General features: G+C 43.3%; 2 protein-coding genes across 7 annotated transcripts in view; one reads left to right on the top strand and one right to left on the bottom strand.

Moving 5' to 3' along the window:
• The window catches only part of SH3GL3 (SH3 domain containing GRB2 like 3, endophilin A3), a 285361-nt gene extending 276907 nt beyond the window's left edge, over window positions 1-8454 (bottom strand). The window contains exons 1-2 of one of the 3 annotated variants that reach the window (XM_027089203.1): window positions 8088-8454; window positions 4857-4992 (exon numbers count right to left, since the gene is read on the bottom strand). In XM_027089203.1, the coding sequence (XP_026945004.1) occupies window positions 4857-4910 (54 nt within the window). In that variant the 5' untranslated portion in view covers window positions 4911-4992; window positions 8088-8454. Of the gene's footprint in view, window positions 1-4856; window positions 4993-7141; window positions 7257-8087 lie in introns of those variants that run through there. The other 2 variants (XM_027089207.1, XM_027089206.1) reach the window with 2 other exon arrangements.
• The window catches only part of BNC1 (basonuclin zinc finger protein 1), a 31525-nt gene continuing 16681 nt past the window's right edge, over window positions 7313-22156 (top strand). For 3 of the 4 annotated variants that reach the window (XM_027089198.1, XM_027089199.1, XM_027089201.1), the window contains exon 1: window positions 7313-7605. In XM_027089198.1, the coding sequence (XP_026944999.1) occupies window positions 7597-7605 (9 nt within the window). In that variant the 5' untranslated portion in view covers window positions 7313-7596. Of the gene's footprint in view, window positions 7606-8068; window positions 8155-22156 lie in introns of those variants that run through there. The other variant, XM_027089200.1, reaches the window with a different exon arrangement.

Consider the following 22156-nt stretch of genomic DNA (forward strand, 5'->3'; position numbering starts at 1 on the left):
CAATCGGTGTCTTGACTCGGCTTCTTACACTCCCACAGAACAAAGCAAAATTGTCACCACGGCATTACTTGCAGGTTACTCACTGGCTGTTGTGTCCTCTGTTTCAGACTTCCAAGAAAACCACTAACTTTTATTAGAAGGTGTGTAACAAAGGCTGTTGCAAAATACCCACAGCTGTGAAAATGATTCTGAGGTGTGTGAATCCCAGAATGGACGTTATGAAGGTCAGTAGATTTTAATATATAGGATCTATGCCCAGAGCTTGATTTTGGTCTCCCTTTGAAGTCTTAGATTGAGCTTCAGTGACTGGGTCCAAATTGAGCATAACATGTAACTGGCATGCTCCTTACACGAGTTCCTTCATAAGCATACAGGTCTATTTTCCTGTATAATGTCTCTTACTTACTGACTCACCTTTTGATAAACCATTAGTACCGGGGCATTTTGTTAATTACTAAACTCCTGGTAACAGACAAAACTGGCCTGTTAAAACTTGTGTTGTAACTTGAGGATTTAAAACCACACCTCTGGGAAACGTCGGTATCAAAACTGATTTGGTGTCAGACACAAGGTGTTAGAAGCCACAGTTTGACAAAGTGGATTCCCAAGTGCAGTTGGCAATTACATTTTTAGAAGACTTCAATTATGCCATTTACAAGAAGGTACTTTTAAGAAGCTACAAGTCAGGAGTACGTTTTTAAATCTCTTCATATATACTTTTATAGGTAAGCCCATATTTAAGAAGCACCGACTGCATACAGAAGAGCACTGTTCTAGAACAGTAAAAGTCAACAGTCCCTACCCTCTGAATCTCAAAAGCCAAGAAGAAAAGTCTCTTCAAAAATTAAAGTATGTGGGGACTTCCCTGGTGGTCCAGTGGCTAAGACTCTGTGCTCCCAATGCAGGGGGCCGGGGTTCGATCCCTGGTCAGGGAACTAGATCCCACATGCATGTCTCAACTAACAGTTCGCATGTCACAACTAAAGATTCTTCATGCTGTAACAAAGATCCTGCGTGCCACAACTAAGACCTGGCACAGCCAAAATAAATAAATAAATAAATAAAATTTTAAATTAAAAAACTAACTAAAGTATGTGGTCAGTGCATTTCTGGAAAATATTTTACTTAAGATCAAGGAGATAATCATGACTACAGCATCAATGTGCTTTAATTAGAAGGATCTCCTCACTTGCCCAGGGTCTGTGGATTGAGGGCCTGTGTTCAGAAATTCTCTCCTAATCGTCTATCACCAAGGTCATCTAAGAGTGAAAGAATGAACAAAGACTGTTATCCACATAGGGCACTTGGTATTTCATTTATCCTTTATCCCAGAATAATCTTCCAGTAAAACTGAATGTAACACCACAGAGCAACTGGGTCCGTGTGCCACAACTACTGAAGCCCACGTGCCTAGAGCCTGTCCTCCGCAACAAGAGAAGCCACTGCAATGAGAAGCCCTCGCACCGCCACGAAGAGTAGCCCCCGTTCGCCACAACTAGAGAAAGTCCGCGCACAGCAACAAAGACCCAACACAGCCAAAAATAAATAAATTAAATAAATTTATAAAAAAAATCTATATCAGCTGAGAAGCTTTCCATTGAAAATAAGGGGGGAAAAATCTCAAATTGGCTTAAATTATAAAAGTGATTTAATTGTTCACAAATCTAAGAAGGCTGAAGCCTTCACGCATGGTTTGATCAAAGCTTCAGCTGAATTTCCCTACAATTCTCTCAACTCTACTCAAGCTGCAGGTAACATCGGGGATTACATGTCTCCTTCTTCATGCCTATGGGGAAAGAAGAACTTGGCCTCCCATGACCATCAAACAAAAGTCCTGAGCTTTGAGCTCATTGGACTACCCTGGAACCAATCCCTGGGACCAGGAAAAACTCTGTGATTGGGTCACCTGAACCAATTACCTGTGGGATTGGGGCTGGGTACCCACCCAGAAGAAATGGCTGCGACATGCTTTAGAAGGAATGAAATGGAGGTTGAGGAGGCAATCACAGCATAGTATCTGCTGCAATCCTTTTTCATGCCTAGATTCTGGATTACTAATTAATTTTTATTCAGTATCAGAAATGAGGGCTGCAAAGAGGAATCTATTTCCTCTAAATTTAATAAATCAAATTTAAAGATGGTTTTACTTTTTCAAAATCATAAAATGCATAACTCTAAGTTTGTTTTTTCATAGCTCTCTTTTCCCTTAAGAATACACTGAAACTCCCAAAGAAATATTTTAGAAGTTTGCTATCAGTTAGTAATTGAGAATGATTTAAAGTCCATCCTATAGTCCATCTTCCCTAACCCTTTCTTCCCAATTTCCAAAAGCAATATGACCTAGCTTGGAATTCTCAGTTATAGTAACCCAAATATTTTCTCCTTCAACTTGAATAATAGGTTGTTAAATTTGCAGAAGATGCCATGTTCCAAGGTATAATGAACCTTAAAAGTTTTCTTCTGACACATGTTCACCCGCCTCCCAAAACTGTCCTGTCCTGATAAAATCCACTCCAAATTCATCGACTCAATATGCAAAGTGCCAGTCTAAGGGATTTTCAACAACTAAGTATCTCTTCTACACTTTACATAGAAATAGAGCTCCTTGAGTTCAGACTTGCTATTGTAGTACTAAATAAAGTGTCCAGGGAGGAGTCCACCTGTGATATTTTCTTTCCACTGCCTTGGTGAAGAGAGGATGAGCTGTTTGGAAGGCAGGCCACAGCCTTCTTATGACTGTCATTGATTGTTTAAAGGCCATGGAGGACAGAATAAATGAGAAGCTAACTTCACGCATCCCAGACATATCAAAACAATGGTGGCCAAACTTGCAATGTTTTCTCCAAGCATTACACTTGAAAGAACCATCATAAGCCTTCAATCTGTCCGCGTCAGAAATGAATATTCTTTCCTGATTGCAGAGGGTGCCACGGATGCTCACAAACTGCATCACTGTCAGACGCACTCAGGGAAGCCGTTTAGAATCAGGCCTGGGTTTGTTTGCAGGTTGGAATTTACAACAGTATTTATCACTCTTCCTTACTGACATCCCCCTCCTTGAGATTTGGCAGTCTTGGCTACCAAAACCCCAAATGCAAGACACAGTGCATTCCCCTTGGTGTAGCAGGACCTTCAGGGCATTTTGGTCCCCTCAATCCCTGACCTTGTGTGAGAGGTGGAGAAACAGTAACAGTTTTCTGCCACCAAAACCCTGTGCCACCTCTGGAATGGCCTCATCTCCTTCCTCGCAATAGGGAGCAGCCCAGGGGCTAGAGGGAAGAAGTTGCGACACCTGGGCCAGGCCTGTGGCAAGCCAGCCTGTCCCCCAGCAGGCAGCTGGGGAAGGGGGGGGGCGCGCAGCTTGGCCTCAACGCGGCTTAGTCAGGCTCCAATGCTGAGCTGAGCAGCAGATGTGCCCAGACCTGCCAGGTGTCTGTGTCTGGGCTGGGAGGGGACGGAGCAAATGTGACTCTTGTCTTCCAGTGTTTCCCGGCACCGTCCTCAGAGGAATGTGGAAGACTCCAAGTGAGGCCACCTCAGAAGACTTTCGACAGAGCCACAGCTCTCTGCCCACGCTGCCATGTCAAAAGTCTTTCCCTGTCCTGCCCCTTTGGCCCTCAACATAGTCCTCCTGCCAACTGCCCCAGGGCTAGCTCCTCCTCCAGGCCACTGGTAAGCTCAGGAGGGAGACAGCTACCCACCTGCCCTGCTGTAATACGCTGTTCCCATCAGTGGTGCCCAAACCTCCATAGGTAAAGGTGGGGGTTTTTTTTCCCTTTTTAACACGATGATCCCATGATTAAAAATACCCTTTTTTAATTAAAAAAAAATTTTTTTCAAGTTCATTTGTCCCCACTGGGGAAATTTTTTCTTGTGAGAATTAGTTTCCCAACGAGAGGCTATTCTGAATTTCACAGAACTATTAACAACTAGATGGACACTTATCAGGGTATAAATATTATAGATGTTTACCAGCCCATTAGTGGGCTCTGAATCCAACACACAAAGGTTGTTACTTGTCTCTGTGTGGCTTCTGAGAATTCCATTTAACGGTTAGGCGGGCTGTGAGCCATTCGCCACCAGGAGTCATATTCACTCTACAAATGTTTACTGCACACCTACTATATACTACAAGCCCAGGCCTCAAGAAGACATCCCTGTATACAGCAGAGGGTGCAAATGAACAGCACATAGGCCAGATTCAGCCCCAAAACATATTTTGTTTGACTCACACCATATTTATCAAAAATTTGAATTAGTTGCCAACTTTTAAATATCAGAATATTTCCAGCTTCTCTTGCAAACTCGGGAAATCTGGCAAAAGTGAGCCCACATTCCCAGCTGATGACAAGCAGAACAACAACTGATCACCTCACACATGCACTGGCTCTCGGTTCACACAACCCCCACCTGCCCTGCTTCCCCTGACGCAACCTGTCCCACCCCTCAGTATACACCAGTGGTTCTCAGGATGGGCAATCTCAGCACACCCACCTCAGGAAAGGTCTCACTCAGGAAGACAGCAACCCAACCAAGTCTCTCATTTAAGAAGAGCTGCTTCATGCCTCCATAAGAACAGGTCACAGGGATTTTCTTATTTTGTGCCTTCTCGACTTTTACCCTTTTTAATAAAGGTCTTTTAAATCCCTGGTATCAGTGAAGACATTCCGTTTCTCGTGCTTGCTACAACAAAAAATTGGACACAAAAGAAAAATGGCAAGGTGGAAGCACAGAAGCACATAGAAGCAAAAAGGGAGGACTGTGAGAACAGGGTAGGTCCTCAGGATGCCCCACTTGCCAGGTGAAGAAGCTGAGGCCTAGAGACAGGAAAGTCATGCCCAGGTCCCATTACTGACCAGTTGGAGAACAGAAGCGTGATCTGGACGATCTTTACCCAGCCGGTGCCACATTCTTTTCTATATTCAAGGATGGTTTCTCCGTCCCAGGTTCTGCTTACATGTTTCCAAGGAGTGGCAGAGAAGCCCATCAAATCTGGGAATAAATATGAGGACTGATTTCAGGAGTCACATTTATCAGGTATAGGATTCTAAATGAACCTGCAGAAGATTAATTCGCAATTTTCATCTAGTCCTACTGATTCCATATATGGGGGTCCAAACTGTCATATTTGAAGAAATGTGTATGTGGATCCCAGTGGTGCATCTTGGGAGAGGTGGCCTATTTTCACCTTTTCAAATCGTGTATTGCCAAAAATCCTCCTTGTCCGTAACCAGAAAGAGTTAAACAGGTTGATCGTGATATTTGTTGCTAGTGAAAAGTTTTACTAAAATATAATTCAGTTGCCACACACACAAAGATACTGACAAAAGCCATCAATCAGACAGATTAAAGGTATTTAAGTGGGCCATTGTCTGGGTCTTAGACATTTCAGTGTATTTATAATAAGCATATACGGCCATTCAATAACACTGCAACCAAGGACTCCTCTGGTAACAAATTTAAATTAATTACAAAATCAGTTTTATGTGCAGGAGAAAGGAAGGAGAACAGCGTTTGCAGAACAGAAACTATCTATTTAGCTCTACCAATCCAGCCAGAAACAGGGCTTCATACCTACTTTTAAAGATGAGGACAGTATGAGGCCTAGAAAGCTGACTTTCTCAGTTTCCAGTTGCGCGAACCAGCTACACCCAAGCCATTCTAACTTCAAAACCTGAACTTTGTCTGCTGCAGCAACTCATAACACAGAAGCCACTAAGATGAGTAATGACCAAAGAAGTTAAGACAAGGACACATCACAACCAGGCTAGAGAATGTAATAAGCACAATTAGAGAGGCAGATACAAGTGCTTGGGGGTCAGAAGAGGACAAAAGCACACAGAGTGGAGGGTTGGTGGATCAGGGAGGGCTTCTGAGAAGCAGTGACATTTGAGAAACGTCTTGAAGGATGCACTGTGTTATAACAAGCAGAGAAGAGCAGCAAGGAGAAAGGTCGAAATGCTGGGCGTGGGAAGGAGGAGGACACAAACGGAAGGTAAGCAGTTTAGGTTTGGAATTCACAAAGCAAAGCTTCATAATAAAGTCAGCCATGTGAGAAAATGAATCTTGCCACCACCTGTAAGGCAGGGAGGGCAGAGTCCATCACATGAGGCCAGGCAACCTCATACCTGCAAGGAAGGGCACCACACTGCAGACCCAGGACATGGCCAGAACGCCAGCTATGTGTGTCCAGCCTGCAGGGCACAGGCAGCTCTCACAGGGGCTCTCTGGACCCCATGAAGCCCAGATACTTTCTTCCACAAGCACCACGGTCGCTCCTTTCCCTCCTCTTCTATTCAGAGGCCTGCGCCATTCAGAGCTAGGACCAGTACCCTCCGTCTGAATGAGTGCAACTCGCTTCTTTTCCCCTTTCATCTCACATCTTTTTCCACAATGTGCAAGGGTTTTGTTTCCCTCCAAGGACCTCCACTAGCAGCAAGGTAGGTGGGTTAACTTGGGGGAGAAGGAAGTAGGATTCCCCCAAATCCAGCCTTCAGAGAATCCTTTTAGGGACCTGAAAAGGGAGAGGCCTGACTCTCCTCAGGTTCTGTGTCTGCCCCAGGGCGGGGCAGAAGAAAAGCTGGGTCCTGCTTCAGCAGCTGTGGGCCATCTCTGTCAGCTCCTAGGGGTGAAGCATCCCCTGTCCCCAGGACAGGAAACCGGTTCTCCCGGCAGACCCCCTCCCCATCTGCTCATGGCGGCCAAGCTCCTGTTTGGTTTTCCAAGACATTTAATTTCATTTCGTCCTTACTACCCAGTAAGAGAGGTGAAAACTTAATCCCATTTTACAACGGAAGCAATTGAGGCTCAGGGAGCAAAGACTTGTCCCAGGAAAGTGGTAAAGCTGAGACTATAACTCCTTAGACCACAGAAGGGAAGCGGGGATGCCTGTTGGAGTTCGTAATAAAACTTCCTGGCGCCCCCCTTTCTCCACATCCTGGGACACGTCCCCAAACTTCCTCTGGAAATAAAGTTTCTGGTGACGAGGGTGGCACAGCCCTCTTCTTGGCCGCGGTGGGACCCGAGGGCGCCCCGGAGCAAGCAGGGCGGCAGAATCATCCCCCGACATGGGAGCCAGAGAACTTCAGAGCATTTCGCCCTTCCCCGGGACAGGCAAACACCGACACGTCTGTGTCTTTACCGACAAGTGCCTTCAAGCCCGGCGGGGGCAGACACCTCCTCTCCGGCCGCCGGCTAGGTCTCCGCTGTCTGCGGGGGCCACGGCCTCGCATCAGCTGCATCGATTTAGCGCGTTAGTGGGCCGCGGGAGCAGGAGGCGGCTTCCCGTGCTGCGCAGCAGCGCCCGAGCCTCGGGCGACTCGGCAGCCCAGGAGGAGGGGAAGGGGAGAGGAGGAGGGGCGCCCCCCCCGGGGCTCAGGGGGCGGGCGTGCGGGCACACGCGGTGCGCGGCGCTCCGGAGGGCGGGGGCGGCCACCGCGCCGCGCGGCCTGGGAGCACTGGGAGCCGCCCACTTCGCCGCGGCGGGCCCCGACGGCCGGAGCTTGGATGCGGCGGCGCCCGCCGAGCCGAGGCGGACGCGGGGCGGCCCGAGCCGGGGACACGCGCCGGTAGCCCCGGCACTGCAGCGGCCGCAGGATGGCCGAGGTAAGCGTGGCGCCCTCCTCGGGCGCGGGGCCCCCTCAGCGCCCAGGGCGGGGCGGCCGGGGACGCCGCTCGGACCCCGGGCAGGTCGGTACTCGGGGGTGCGCCAGGGGCCATCTCCCCGAGGGCCACCTGCGCGGCGGCGGCGCGGTCCTTACCCGAGGCAGGGTGTGAGGGAGCGTCTCTGCGGCGGGGAGGGCCCGTGGAGGCGCCCGGACCCGTCGCCGCCCGACGTCCCGGAGCCGCCCGACGCGCTCTGGGTGAGCGACCGGGGTTGGCGGGCGGGGGCGGGACCCCGGCGTCCCCGAGGCAGCCCCGGCGCGTCGAAAGTGCGGGGTCGGGAGAGACTGGGCTGCCGCCTTCCGCACTTCTTCCCGCCCCCTCAGCACCTCGGCTTTCGGTCCAAGGACATTGGGACTGTTTCAACCGCTTTTACCTCAGAATTAATTAAACAGCTGATTTTTAAAGTGGCCTTTTTTTTTTACCTGGATTTTGTTTCCGGAGAATTAAGCGTGCGGTAGCCTTCGGTCACTCGGAGAACTGCGGAGCCGGGTGAGGGACAGTGACGGGGCCTCCTGTCCGGGGCGGGGGGGAAGGGTTGTCTACAAATCTTTTGTACAAAACTGCAAATGAAGACGCAGACAGGTCGGCTCAGGAAGCTTCCGGGACAGGATAGATTCGAGGGTGCAAGGTCAGGTTTTTATAAAGGTTACAGCTGACCTGCCGGGTGCGCGGAACAGTTCAGCGCTAGGTGTTTCCCCCCTGGTTCAGGCAGCCCCAGAAATTGGGGTCAGGCTCGAGGGTTTCCACGTCCAAGCCAGACACAGTGGGCTCTGGCTACTTGGGGACGGGCAGCCTGCAGGTGACAGGGCTGGACCGGGCTTCGGAGCCGGCGGCGGTACCTCCGCCGCACTCAGCATCGCCTGCAAGCGCCGGGGCGGCCGGTCCCGCGTCGCGGGTGTTGAACCTCGGCCGCACTCGGCTTCCCGGCCCCGGGGGCGCCGCGCTCGCTCGCCACCCGAACGCCCAGGCGGGTCCCCGCTGCCGACCGGGCGGCGGGGCAGGGGACCGGGGGTGGGGGGTGCCCGAGGGCGGAGGAGGAGGCCGCGGCGTGGTCCCCGCTGCCCCTCGGGCGCTGCTGGCCAGACCCCGAGCCCCACTGGCCGCCTGGTTTTGCATAACCTCCTAAGGATTTGTCAGCCAGATGTGACAAGATTGTCGAGCAGAGAATGAAGGAGGAGATCTGATATTAATCAGTGCATAGCTTAGAGCCAAACTTTCTCAAATGCGGTGTAGAAACATGTTCTTCTCATTTAAGGCATCTCTGTGGCTGCGGGGCTGCCACCGGTCTGACTTTGACAGTTAAATGGAATGCCAACTAGCAGCCTTAATTGTATGAATAAAGTTGTGTGTATTGTTGGGGGGAGGATCAGACACTGTAAGGTTCAGTAATGTCCCCTAGTTTTATGGCCATGCTCACCGCAGTCCTCTGAAGACAGGGCATTTAAATCGGGCCAGACGCGCCTGGTCGCAGCCAGGCCTCTGCTGTTAACACTTAAGGGGCCTAAAAGAGGCCCCACTGGTGTCCTGGGAATCCCTGTCAGTGTGAGTGTGTGTGTGTGTGTGTGTGTGTGTGTGTGTGTGTGTGTGTGTGTGTCCCATAGAGCAGATCTAGCAAGAATTTTTTAAAAATATATTCTTCTCATCAAAGCAACAAAGATTTTGGTTGGACAGTAAGTGAATTGAAAAACAGCATTTAACAGATTTTTTTTTTTCTGGTGTCCTTTTATTCCTTGCTGTTTTAATTTGATATTGCATTTCATGGGATCTTTTCATAAGATTTCTTAGATTGCTTTTTGCAAATACGTGCTTACGTGTTAAAACTTTTGTTCAGTGATAAATATACTGGCTCCTCAGCTGTCCCCAAATCTGTTGATATATGTTACTAAAATTTCATTAAAATTGAATACGTCAAAATAAAAATTTTGTGCATGATGTAAAAGAGCATTACTCCAGATGTTACAGATTGTCCAGGATTTGATTTTTGCTTTACATAGATGTGAAAAGATAGCCACAACTTCTGCTAAAATAAATTTTGATAAATAGCTTTATCTTTTTTGTCATAGTTAAAAGAATAAGATGTGAGTCATTATTTGATTTCTCATCTAATAAGTTGGCTAACTTTAATTTCCCCAAGAAAGTGTTACTATTTCAACTCAACTGTTGGTTGAACATGTTCTGTTATAGAAGAGGTGGTGAGATCTTAGAACAAGTACTGCTCATACTGTGGGAACTCAAATATGTTCAGACATCTGCATAATTTAATTTGGAATATCACCTGTACCCAGAGTTCCTGTTCCCTTCAGAATAGTAAGGATTTAGCAATGTGACCCTTCTTCAGTCAGACAGAGAGAGTGGTTAGTTTGAAGTGGTTATTTGGCTGTTGACATCTACTGGGATGTGGAACGATGATCTGTTTGCTCTGGTTATAATTCACACTAGAAATGTTAACGAAAATGGACTAATTGCAGTGGAAGCATAAAGTTTACATAGAGGGTTATCTTTATTTTATTTTAATTTTTATGCCTCTCCCATGTATCAGTTAGGCCTGCGTCCCAAGCCCATGCCCATATTCTGTACCTCAGAAGCATCAGCTTGGAAAGAAGGACGAACCAACCCATTGGGTGAGAAAAGCCATATCGGTTTCCCTGTGGAACAAGTAATAATTGTCCTTTAAGCATACACTTATTATTTCTGAATGCCTGTGGACAAATATAAATGGGAAAACATTTTAAAAGTTTAGTTTGTCAGTAAAATTAAACCACAGCATATGGGGTGAGGGGCATAAGTGTCTTCTAGCTTTTGTGTATGGCTTTAGAAGTTGTTTTGACAGTAGCCATTAAAGAGTTGCCCTGAAGGTTCCACAAGGTAAATTACTTGCAGGAGGAGCATGCTTTACCCCAGGGTGAATTTTCACCTCTACAGACATCATTTAGAATGAGTTACTTTTGTCAGAAACAGTTTTGTTTAAAAAGAACTAGAAATATCTTAGCTAAGGTGAAATCTCAGTGCTAGAGTCAATAAATTTTCTAAATTACTTTATTCTGAGTATTCTGTAGATTTTTAAATTTTATTTATTTAGATATTTTATTTTTGATGACTTATCTGAGAGATATTAAAACTAACTGATTCTGCACAGAAGGGGCATCTGGAAAGGGTTGTTTTTTTGGTCTTTTTTCCCCTTTTAAATCGGTTTCCACCTGAAAACCTTATTTCCTCTTATCTTGTCATTCTTTGAAGCCCTTTTTCCTAATTCTGGAAATTCCACGATTCGGGTGCAGCCCCATTTCTCTACTCAGACACACGCCTATTTTATCCAAAAAGGGTGGGTCTAAACAGTGCAGACCTGCTTCACCAGGGTCCAACTTGGGGCCTTCTCAAACTTCGCACAAATAAGCAAACCAGCTATCGCTGTTCCCGTCCACACATGGACTCATTATTATAAACCAGCCTAACATATCACAGGAGGACGCTGCCTTGGGGGTTGATAATTTCACTTAGCTAATGTGAGAGAAAAGAAAGATGGACAAATAAAATGTTGTGAAGGCCAGGTCCAAACAACCTATGTGGAGGGAAATGGTTGTCTCAGGTAAAGTTAATTCAGGCTGCTAACTTCTTTCATAGAGTTATATTAGTTTGTCTCCTCTTACACATTATTTGTGTGAGCCTTCAGTACATGCTAGCAAACATCAAAATTATTTTCCAGGTCTACATCAGCTTCCAGAAGCATTGTCCTTGCTCTGTAGCCCTCTGATTATTTCTTTCGTTATTCATTATGAGGATAAAATTTTTATACAGACAGCTCTGTTTCACGATACACCATGCTGAATGTTAAGACAGTGATCAGGATGTCATAAGTAAGTCTGATCTTTTCTTTTCAAAAATTTCAATTGGAAAATCTAGGGGTTTTTTTACACTTCATTTTTAAAATCTAGTTCTCACTAAGTCCCTAAAAGAAATATTTGCAAAATTTTACTTAGCGATGTTCATAATGTCATCGTTATTTTACATCAGCAGCAACGGTGAAGTTACATTGTTTGTATAGTTGAAATTATCCTGAAGTGTAAATGTCTTTTTTTGTTTTGGTTTTTATTTTTTTCCTTAGGCTGACTGTTGTATCCAGAAGTTCCCTACATGTACAGTTAATGTGCTTTTGTTTTTCGTTGTCAAAGTTTTCTGAAGATTACAACTGAGGTCTCTGAAACTTAGCTTATAAAGGAAAAAAAATGTCTCCGTATCATTTATATACCTGTATAGTTTTTTGTTGTTGTTGTTAGTTTTTTTAAGAAGAAATATTTGGTTTGGTTTCTAAGGTAGGATTTGCAGATTTTTCTACTTTTTATATTTTCTGTTTTTAGAACTAATAATTTTAAGGAAAAAGGCACAGCTGTTAAATTATTTTGGCACAGAGTTTATACTTTGATTTATAGAGATCAAAAGAACAAGTATTTTCCCCATCTCCCTCTTTGAACTAAGCAGCAAGAGAAAACACTACAAGTGCCTCGTGCATACTTTCTACTAACAGGTAGACTTGGCCCAACATCTGTTCCCTGAGTTCTACCTCCCACCTGCCATTTCTCTGCCAGACCCTTCTCCACCCTCTCAGTCTTCTTTGACCGGCCTCTTTTCATCCCCATCCTTGCAGCGAGAAACCAGATTCTGTCAGTTCTCCTTTAGTGTCATTTCTATGTTGCAAATGCTACCTGCCTGGTTTCTGAGCCTTCCCAGGGTCCCCTCTTTCAACCATGCTCATGATAAATGGTGTCTTCCCATTGTTCAGAACGCTGATGGTTCCATGAACCCAAGAGAGAGACTCATGGCTGCCCATCTGGACAGCACCCCCCGCTTTTTGCCTTTCTCGGTCGGCTCTTGTTGCCCATGACAGAAATCTGTGCTCTGTGGCCCAGCCTCCTGGGCTTGACAGACATGTACAGGGTGAGCCTTCTTTACGCCTAGGACTGTGGCATTTACTGCATGCACTGCTGAGAGCATGCCTGCTGCCTCCTGCAGAAAGCCTCCTCTGGGCTCTCTGCATAACACTGCTCTCTCCCTCTACGCCGTCTTACTCAAAACTAAAATTTGGGGGAGAGGTGGAGTCCTGTTTTTTTTTTTGTTTTTTTTTTTTTGCGGTACGCGGGCCTCTCACTGTTGTGGCCTCTCCCATTGCGGAGCACAGGCTCCAGACGCGCAGGCTCAGCGGCCATGGCTCACGGGCCCAGCCGCTCCACGGCATGTGGGATCTTCCCGGACCGGGGCACAAATCCGTGTCCCACTGCGCCACCAGGGAAGCCCCTTTTTTTTCACTTTTTATTATAGAGTATTTCAAGCAAAATTGGACTAGTTTAATGAAGCTTGGTGATACATGCTTGGGCATTCAGCAGTGATCAACTTTGGGCCAATCCTGTTTCGTCTGTTTTCCCTACCCATTCTCCTCACCGTCACCAACACTAAATTCCTTTGAAGCAAATCCTGAGCATTCATTCATAAATACTTTAATATGTAGCTCTAAAATAAAAGGCTCCTTTGTTAAGAAAAGCAGTATACCATATAGCATCTAAAAATTAACAATAACTATGTAATGTCATTAAATTTCTAAAGTGTTCAAATTCCCTTGATAGTCTCTTTAAGTTTATATTATCATTGGTTTGTTCAAATCAGTATTCAAATAGGGTCCATAAATTGTGTCTATTAATCTATAGGTTTACATTTTACTTTTTTCCTTGCAATTTATCTGTTGAAAAATCTGGGTCATTTGTCTTGTGGAGTACTCCCCAGCCTGGATTTTGGTGATGGTTTCCTCGTGGTATCATTTAAGCATTCCTCTATCCCCTATACCAAAAGGCTTGATCTAATTCAGATTTGAACTTTTTGGGCAAGAACACCCCATATGTAGTAGTGTGTATCCTCCAATGCAGACGCAGGTGACCTAGTTGTTGTCTTTTTCATTAAGAGTTGCAGAATGCTGATATTCTAATTCTTCATTTATTTATTTACTGGAATACTATAAAGAGAATCTTTGCCTCATCAGTGATTTGGTTGCCCTGAACTACAATTTGTATGAAAAAGGATACATGCTTAATTCTTTCCCTTTGTTTAACATCTTTTGGTTCCATAGCATCCTCTAAAGGGGGCCAGTGAGTTTTGCATTTGTTTTTAACTGCCTTATGAATTGCTAGATTTTAATATAGTAAATGACTCGCACTGATTTTTAGCAAATCATATTTTCTGTTCAGCAATTCTTTTTTTAATGAAATTTTTAAAGTGTGTATTTTGTTGTGTGACTATGATACAATAAAGCAATTTTTTAAAATGTATTTATATATTTATTTTTGGCTGTGTTAGGTCTTCGTTGCAGTGCGTAGGCTTCTCATTGCAGTGGCTTCTCTTATTGCGGAGCACGGGCTCTAGGCGCGTGGGCTTCAGTAGTTGTGGCACGCAGGCTCAGTAATTGTGGCACATGGGCTTAGTTGCCCCGTGTCATGTGAGATCTTCCCAGACCAAGGCTGGAACCTGTGTCCCCTGCACTGGCAGGCAGATTCTTTTTTTCTTTATTTTTTTAATTTATTTTTTTATACAGCAGGTTCTTATTAGTCATCCATTTTATACACATCAGTGTATATATGTCAATCCCAAACTCTCAATTCACCCCACCACCACCACGACCCCCCGCCGCTGTCCCCCCTTGGTGTCCATACGTTTGTTCTCTACATCTGTGTCTCAACTTCTTCCCTGCAAACCAGTTCATCTGTACCATTTTTCTAGGTTCCACATATATGCGTTAATATACGATATTTGTTTTACTCTTTCTGACTTACTTCACTCTGTATGACAGACTCTAGATCCATCCATGTCTCTACAAATGACCCAATTTCATTCCTTTTTATGGCTGAGTAATATTCCATTGTGTGTGTGTGTGTGTATATATATATATATATATATAAATAATATGTATGTTATATAATATACATAATATATATTTTTTATATATATATATAATATATATATACCACATTTTCTTTATCCATTCATCTGTTGATGGGCATTTAGGTTGTTTCCATGACCTGCCTATTGTAAACAATGTTGCAATGAACATTGGGGTGCATGTGTCTTTTTGAATTATGGTTTTCTCTAGGTATATGCCCAGTAGTGGGATTGCTGGGTCATATGGTAATTCTATTTTTAGTTTTTTAAGGACCCTCCAAACTGTTCTCCATAGTGGCTGTATCAATTTACATTCCCACCAACAGTGCAAGAGGGTTCCCTTTTCTTCACACCCTCTCCAGCATTTGTTGTTTGTAGATTTTCTGATGATGCCCATTCTAACTGGTGTGAGGTGATACCTCATTGGAGTTTTGATTTGCATTTCTCTAATAATTAGTGATGTTGAGCAGATTTTCATGTGCTTCTTGGCCATCTGTATGTCTTCTTTGGAGAAATGTCTATTTAGGTCTTCTACCTATCTTTGGATTGGGTTGTTTGTTTTTTTAATATTGAGCTACATGAGCTGTTTATATATTATGGAGGTTAATCCTTTGTCCACTGATTCGTTTGCAAATATTTTCTCCCATTCTGAGGGTTGTCTTTTCATCTTGTTTATGGTTTCCTTTGCTGTGCAAAAGCTTTGAAGTTTCATTAGACCCCATTTGTTTATTTTGGTTTTTATTTCCATTACTCTAGGAGGTGGATCAAAAAAGATCTTGCTGTGATTTATGTCAAAGAGTGTTCTTCCTATGTTTTCCTCTAAGAGTTTTATAGTGTCCAGTATTACATTTAGATCTCTAATCCATTTTGAGCTTATTTTTGTGTATGGTGTTAGGGAGTGTTCTAATTTCATTCTTTTACATGTAGCTGTCCAGTTTTCCCAGCACCACTTATTGAAGAGACTGTCTTTTCTCCATTGTATATCTTTGCCTCCTTTGTCATAGATTAGTTGACCATAGGTGCGTGGGTTTATCTCTGGGCTTTCTATCTTGTTCCATTGATCTATGTTTCTGTTTTTGTGCCAGTACCATATTGTCTTGATTACTGTAGCTTTATAGTATAGTCTGAAGTCAGGGAGTCTGATTCCTCCAGCTCCATTTTTTTCCCTCAAGACTGCTTTGGCTATTCAGGGACTTTTGTGTCTCCATACAAATTTTAAGATTTTTTGTTCTAGTTCTGTAAAAAATGCCATTGGTAATTTGTTACGGATTGCATTGAATCTGTAGATTGCTTTGGGTAGTATAGTCGTTTTCACAATATTGATTATTCCAGTCCAAGAGCATGTTATATCTCTCCATCTGTTTTTGTGTCATCTTTGATTTCTTTCATCAGTGTCTTATGGTTTTCTGAGTACAGGTCTTTTACCTCCTTAGGTAGGTTTGTTCCTAGGTATTTTATTCTTTTTGTTGCAATGGTGAATCAGATTGTTTCCTTAATTTCTCTTTCTGATCTTTCATTGTTAGTGTATAAGAACACAAGAGATTTCTGTGCATTAATTTTGTATCCTGCAACTTTACCAAATTCATTGATTAGCTCTAGTAGTATTCTGGTGGCATCTTTAGGATTCTCTATGTATAGTATCATGTCAGCTGCAGACAGTGACAGTTTTCCTTCTTCTTTTCCAATTTGTATTCCTTTTATTTATTTTTCTTCTCTGATTACCGTGGGTAGGGCTTCCAAAACTATGTTGAATAATAGTGGCGAGAGTGGACATCCTTGTCTTGTTCCTGATCTTAGAGAAAATGCTTTCAGTTTTCCGCCATTGAGAATGATGTTTGCTGTGGGTTGGGCGTATATGGCCTTTATTATGTTGAGGTAGGTTCCCTCTATGCCCACTTTCTGGAGACTTTTTATCATAAATGGGTGTTGAATTTTGTCAGAAGCTTTTTCTGCATCGATTGAGATGATCATATGGTTTTTATTCTTCACTTTGTTAATATGGTGTATCACATTGATTGATTTGCGTATATTGAAGAATCCTTGCATCCCTGGGATAAATCCCACTTGGTCATGGTGTATGATCCTTTTAATATGTTGTTGGATTCTGTTTGCTAGTATTTTGTTGAGGATTTTTGCATCTATATTAATCAGTGATATTGGTCTGTAATTTTCTTTTTTTGTAGTATCTTTGTCTTGTTTTGTTGTCAGGGTGATGGTGTCCTCATAGAATGAGTTTGGGAGTGTTCCTCTGCAATTTTTTGGAAGAGTTTGAGAAGGATGGGTGTTAACTCTTCTCTAAATGTTTGATAGAGTTCACCTGTGAAGGCATCTGGTCCTGGACTTTGGTTTGTTGGAAGATTTTTAATCACAGTTTCAATTTCATTACTTGTGATTGGTCTGTTCATATTTTCTGTTTCTTCCTGGTTCAGTCTTGGAAGGTTATACCTTTCTAAGAATTTGTCTGTTTCTTCTGGGTTGTGCATTTTATTGGCATAGAGTTGCTTGTAGTAGTCTCTTAGGATGCTTTGTATTTCTGCGGTATCTGTTGTAACTTCTCCTTTTTCATTTCTAATTTTATTGATTTGAGTCCTCTCCCTCTTTTTCTTGATGAGTCTGGCTAATGGTTTATCAATTTTGTTTATCTTCTCAAAGAACCAGCTCTTAGTTTTATTGATCTTTGCTATTGTTTTCTTTATTTATGTTTCATTTATTTCTGTTCTCATCTTTATGATTTTTTTCTTTCTGCTAACTTTGGGTTTTGTTTCTTCTTTCTCTAGTTTCTTTAGGTGTAAGGTTAGATTGTTTATTTGAGATTTTTCTTGTTTCTTAAGGTAGGCTTGTATAGCTATAAACTTCCCTCTTAGAACTGTTTTTGCTGCATCGCATAAGTTTTGGATCATTGTATTTTCATTGTCCTTTGTCTCTAGGTATTTTTTGATTTCCTCTTTGATTTCTTCAGTGACCTTTTGGTTATTTAGTAACATATTGTTTAACTTCCATGTGTTTTGTGTTTTTTACATTTTTTTCCCTGTAATTGATTTCTAATCTCATAGCGTTGTGGTCAGAAATGATGCTTGATATGATTTCAATTTTCTTAAATTTACTGAGGCTTCATTTGTGACCCAAGATGTGATCTATCCTGGAGAATGTTCCATGCGTACTTGAGAAGAAAGCGTAATCTGCTGGTTTTGGATGGAATGTCCTATAAATATCAATTAAATCTATCTGATCTATTGTGTCATTTAAAGCTTCTGTTTCCTTATTTCTTTTCTTTTTGGATGATCTGTCCATTGGTGTAAGTGAGGTGTTAAAGTCCCCCACTATTATTGTGTTGCTGTCGATTTCCTCTTTTATAGCTGTTAGCAGTTGCCTTATGTATTGAGGTGCTCCTATGTTGGATGCATATATATTTATAATTGTTATATATTCTTCTTGGATTGATCCCTTGATCATTATGTAGTCTTCTTTGTCTCTTGTAACATTCTTTATTTTAAAGTCTGTTTTATCTGATATGAGTATTGCTACTCCAGCTTTCTTTTGATTTCCATTTGCACGGAATATCTTTTTCCTTCCCCTCACTTTCAGTCTGTATGTGTCCCTAGGTCTGAAGTAGGTCTCTTGTAGCATATATATGGGTCTTGTTTTTGTATCCATTCAGCAAGGGCAGGCAGATTCTTAACCACTGCGCCACCAGGGAAGTCCTTGTTCAGCAATTCTTGACGAATCAAGGTGTCTGACTTTTTTTCCCCAATGAAGCCATGCGCTCCCCTAGAGCGGACACTGGGAGTTCCTCATCTTTGTGTCTCCCTGAGGCTCCCCACTGTTACCTGTACATGGTAGATGCTTTAAAAAAAAAACAGCGACCTCCACAAAAAAACAATTTGTTAGGGCTTCCCTGGTGGCGCAGTGGTTGAGAGTCCGCCTGCCGATGCAGGGGACACGGGTTCGTGCCCCGGTCCGGGAAGATCCCACATGCCGTGGAGCAGCTGGGCCTGTGAGCCATGGCCGCTGAGCCTGTGCGTCCGGAGCCTGTGCTCCGCAGCGGGAGAGGCCACAACAGTGAGAGGCCCGCGTACCGCAAAAAAAAAAAAAAATTGGTTAAATATATTGGTTTCATTTTTGTCAAACTACTAATGGAAGGTGAAGGCATGATGAACATCTGGTCCATGTGTAATTCTCCAGGTGGGCATCAGTCCGGTGCTGCCAGCAGCAGATAAGCTACCTCACACAAAAGGACCTCATGGGTTTTCTTCTCCCTTCATCCCAGTTGTCCTGGGACACCTGGCAAATGATGTTACTATTTTCAGAATCCTAGTTGTACCTCTGTGGTTTTGCATACGTTAGAAAAACAATGAAAAACTTAATGAAAAGTGTAAGAAGAGCAAAATGAGAGGAGGGAAAGTAGGGAGCAAAAAACAAGAAAAAAAAGCCAGTTCTAGTAAGAGAAGTTAGAAGTATAAAATGTGTGTTAAGAGGCAGAGTAGCTCCAAAGAGCAATGGGGTAGAGACCTCCCATCCTTGAATCAAGCATTTTCCCAAACCAGGAAGTCTAACTCTGCAGCCACAGAGAGAATGGGAATACAATTTCACTGGAGATGAAAAGAAAGTAAGTTCTGTCCCCACAAGCTAAGGGTGGTCCAGCCGCTTTAGAAGATGTTTTGTATTATAGATGGGCAGTTTTTGATATGCACTGTAGATTTCCAGGACTGAAACATATGAAAAGCCATTGTCTATATTCAACATTTAAAAACGCAACTTGGAAAAACCCGAATCATTTTTATTCTAAAGCTTGGTGACTTTTAAAAAGTGATTTGTGATTTAGCTGACTGGGTCCCTTGATTTCAAGTTGGGAAATTATGATTCTCAGAACTGAGAATCTGACCCAGCCTTAGAATCTCACATTTAAGAGAGGACCATAGACTGTAAACTTGGCCTCAGTGATCTCTACTAGTTAGCAGTTTTTCACATGATTTTTATGTGTCACTCTCCACAGTCGATAGGAAGATCAGTGTGTAAATTAGGAATAGCATTTGGCTGCTAGTAAAAGAGCTCCTTAATAATGGTTGCCATCCTTTCTGCTCAGCCATCCTTAGGGCTTGACTTTGAGGTTGACCTCAAGTTTGCATCCATGAGGTCCAGCCATCATGTTCTTGTTCCAAGAAGGAGGAAGGAGGAAAGGCAAAGAATTCCCCCAGCTGAGTCAGCTCTCATTTATTTTTATTTTTTTTAACATCTTTATTGGAGTATAATTTCTTTACAAATGGTGTGTTAGTTTCTGCTTTATAACAAAGTGAATCAATTATACATATACATATATTCCCATATCTCCTCCCTCTTGCGTCTCCCTCCCACCCTCCCTATCCCACCCCTTTAGGTGGTCACAAAGCACCGAGCTGATCTCCCTGTGCTATGCGGCTGCTTCCCACTAGCTATCTCTTTTACATTTGGTTGTGTGTATATGTCCATGCCACTCTCTCACTTCGTCCCAGCTCACCCTTCCCCTTCCCCATGTCCTCAAGTCCATTCTCTACGTCTGCGTCTTTATTCCTGTCCTGCCCCTGGGTTCTTCATAACCTTTTTTTTTTTTTTTTTTAGATTCCATGTATATGTGTTAGCATGTGGTATTTGTTTTTCTCTTTCTGACTTACTTCAGTCTGTATGAGAGACTCCAGGTCCATCCACCTCACTACAAATAACTCAATTTCATTTCTTTTTATGACTGAGTAATATTCCATTGTATATATGTGCCACATCTTTATCCATTCATTTGTCGATGGACACTTAGGTTGCTTCCGTGTCCTGGCTATTGTAAATAGAGCTGCAATGAACATTGTGGTACATGACTGTTTTTGAATTATGGTTTTCTCAGAGTATATGCCCAGTAGTGGGATTGGTGGGTCATATGGTAGTTCTATTTTTAGTTTTTTAAGGAACCTCCATACTGTTCTCCATAGTGTCAGCTCCCATTTGTAAGGAGCATTCTGTAAAGCTCCACCCAGCCACTTCTGCTTGCACACATTGGTCAATCCTTAGTCACCTGGCCACCAAAGGAAACGTGGAAATTAAGGTTCGTTTACTAAGGCAGATCAGGCAAAGGATATTGGATGGGTGTCTGTAATTAGTAAGCATGGTGTGGCTTTCTCATTGATTCATTCATTATTCTCTTAATACCAGTGGAAAGCTTACCAAGTATCAGCCCCAGTGCTAGCCACTAGGTATTGGTTTGGAGTTTCACTTTTGTTGCCTCTTTAAGGGAATGATTCATTATAGAACAAGTTTTTGGAGGTTTTTATCATAGGTATTTTGGTAGCTCTGTCTGTGCAGAGTCAGATCACTAGAGCCCAGAGGACCTAAGATCTTGCTTGTTGTAGACCTGGTAGCAACAACCAGGTAGCTACCTGGTAGCACAGTTTCACTGTGCTAATTGGTCTTTTCAACTCTCTATCTGTATATCCTCATTAATATGACTGATAGGCCTCTGAGATAGGCAGGAACAGATATCCAGCCCATTTTATAGTCAAAGACTCCAAGGCATGGAGCTGAAGGTTATATGGCTTAACAAAAAAGACATAGACTGAGGACAATCATAGATTGTACTACCTCTCAGTGAAAGATGCTCAGTGTGATGAGGGGGAAGGAGTTTAGGCTCCCCAGCTCTGCCTCCAGAGGTGTCATTTTAACAGGCAAATCATATTAGTTTCATACTTTTTTCAAAGGCTCACTGTTAGACTTAGGACAAAACCATACTCCTTGGCCTGCCCCACAAGATCCTATGCACAGTGGTCTCTGTCACCTTTCTGACCCTCATTTTCTACCATTAACCTTACTAACTCCACTCCAGCTACCCTGGCCCCCTTTCTGTTCCCTGAGCACTTCCAACCTCTTTTATGCCTCAGAGCCTTTGCACTTGCTGTGCCCGAAACACTCCTTCAATCTCCAGTTCTTCACTGGCTCCTTGCCATGCCTTAGGACTCAGTTCAAGTGTCACCTCCTCAAAAGCCTTTGATGATGACCCTGTCTAAAAGGCACTTACCACTACTCCTGCCTCTCCATGCCACCCAGTAAAATTGCTAGCAAAGCTTTCTGCTTATTTCTTCAATAGCACTAAAGGTATTGTTTGTTTACTTGTTTATTCTGTCTCTCTCTTGTAGAATATAAGCTCCTTGAGGGCAGGGACCTCATCATTCTCATTCAACACTTTAGCCCCCAGAGTTTAGATCATAAACACTCAGTAAATATGTATTCAGGGAATGGGGTTTCTTCACCATGTGGAACTTTAATATCCTTATAGTTTCTGTCGAGATTAAATGAAACCATAAATATAAGTGCAGTTAGTACCAGGTACTGATAATTCAAGATGTAATCTATGCTCAATATCCAGATTTGAGACCACCCTCAAGTAGCCTATGAGTTCCTAGCTTCCTCATCTATACAATGGGGTGGTGGTAAGATATGAGATAACACATAGGTTACTGCTTACTGCAGGGCCTCACACGTAATAAATAAGCAATCAGTATCATAAACTATGTAACCTTGGGCAAATTAACAATCTTCCGTAAGTTTGTTTCCTGAG

This window comes from Aethalodelphis obliquidens, unplaced genomic scaffold (assembly GCF_003676395.1).
Source record: "Aethalodelphis obliquidens isolate GAN/ISIS:26980383/991018 unplaced genomic scaffold, ASM367639v1 scaffold65, whole genome shotgun sequence".
NCBI lineage: Eukaryota > Metazoa > Chordata > Mammalia > Artiodactyla > Delphinidae > Aethalodelphis > Aethalodelphis obliquidens.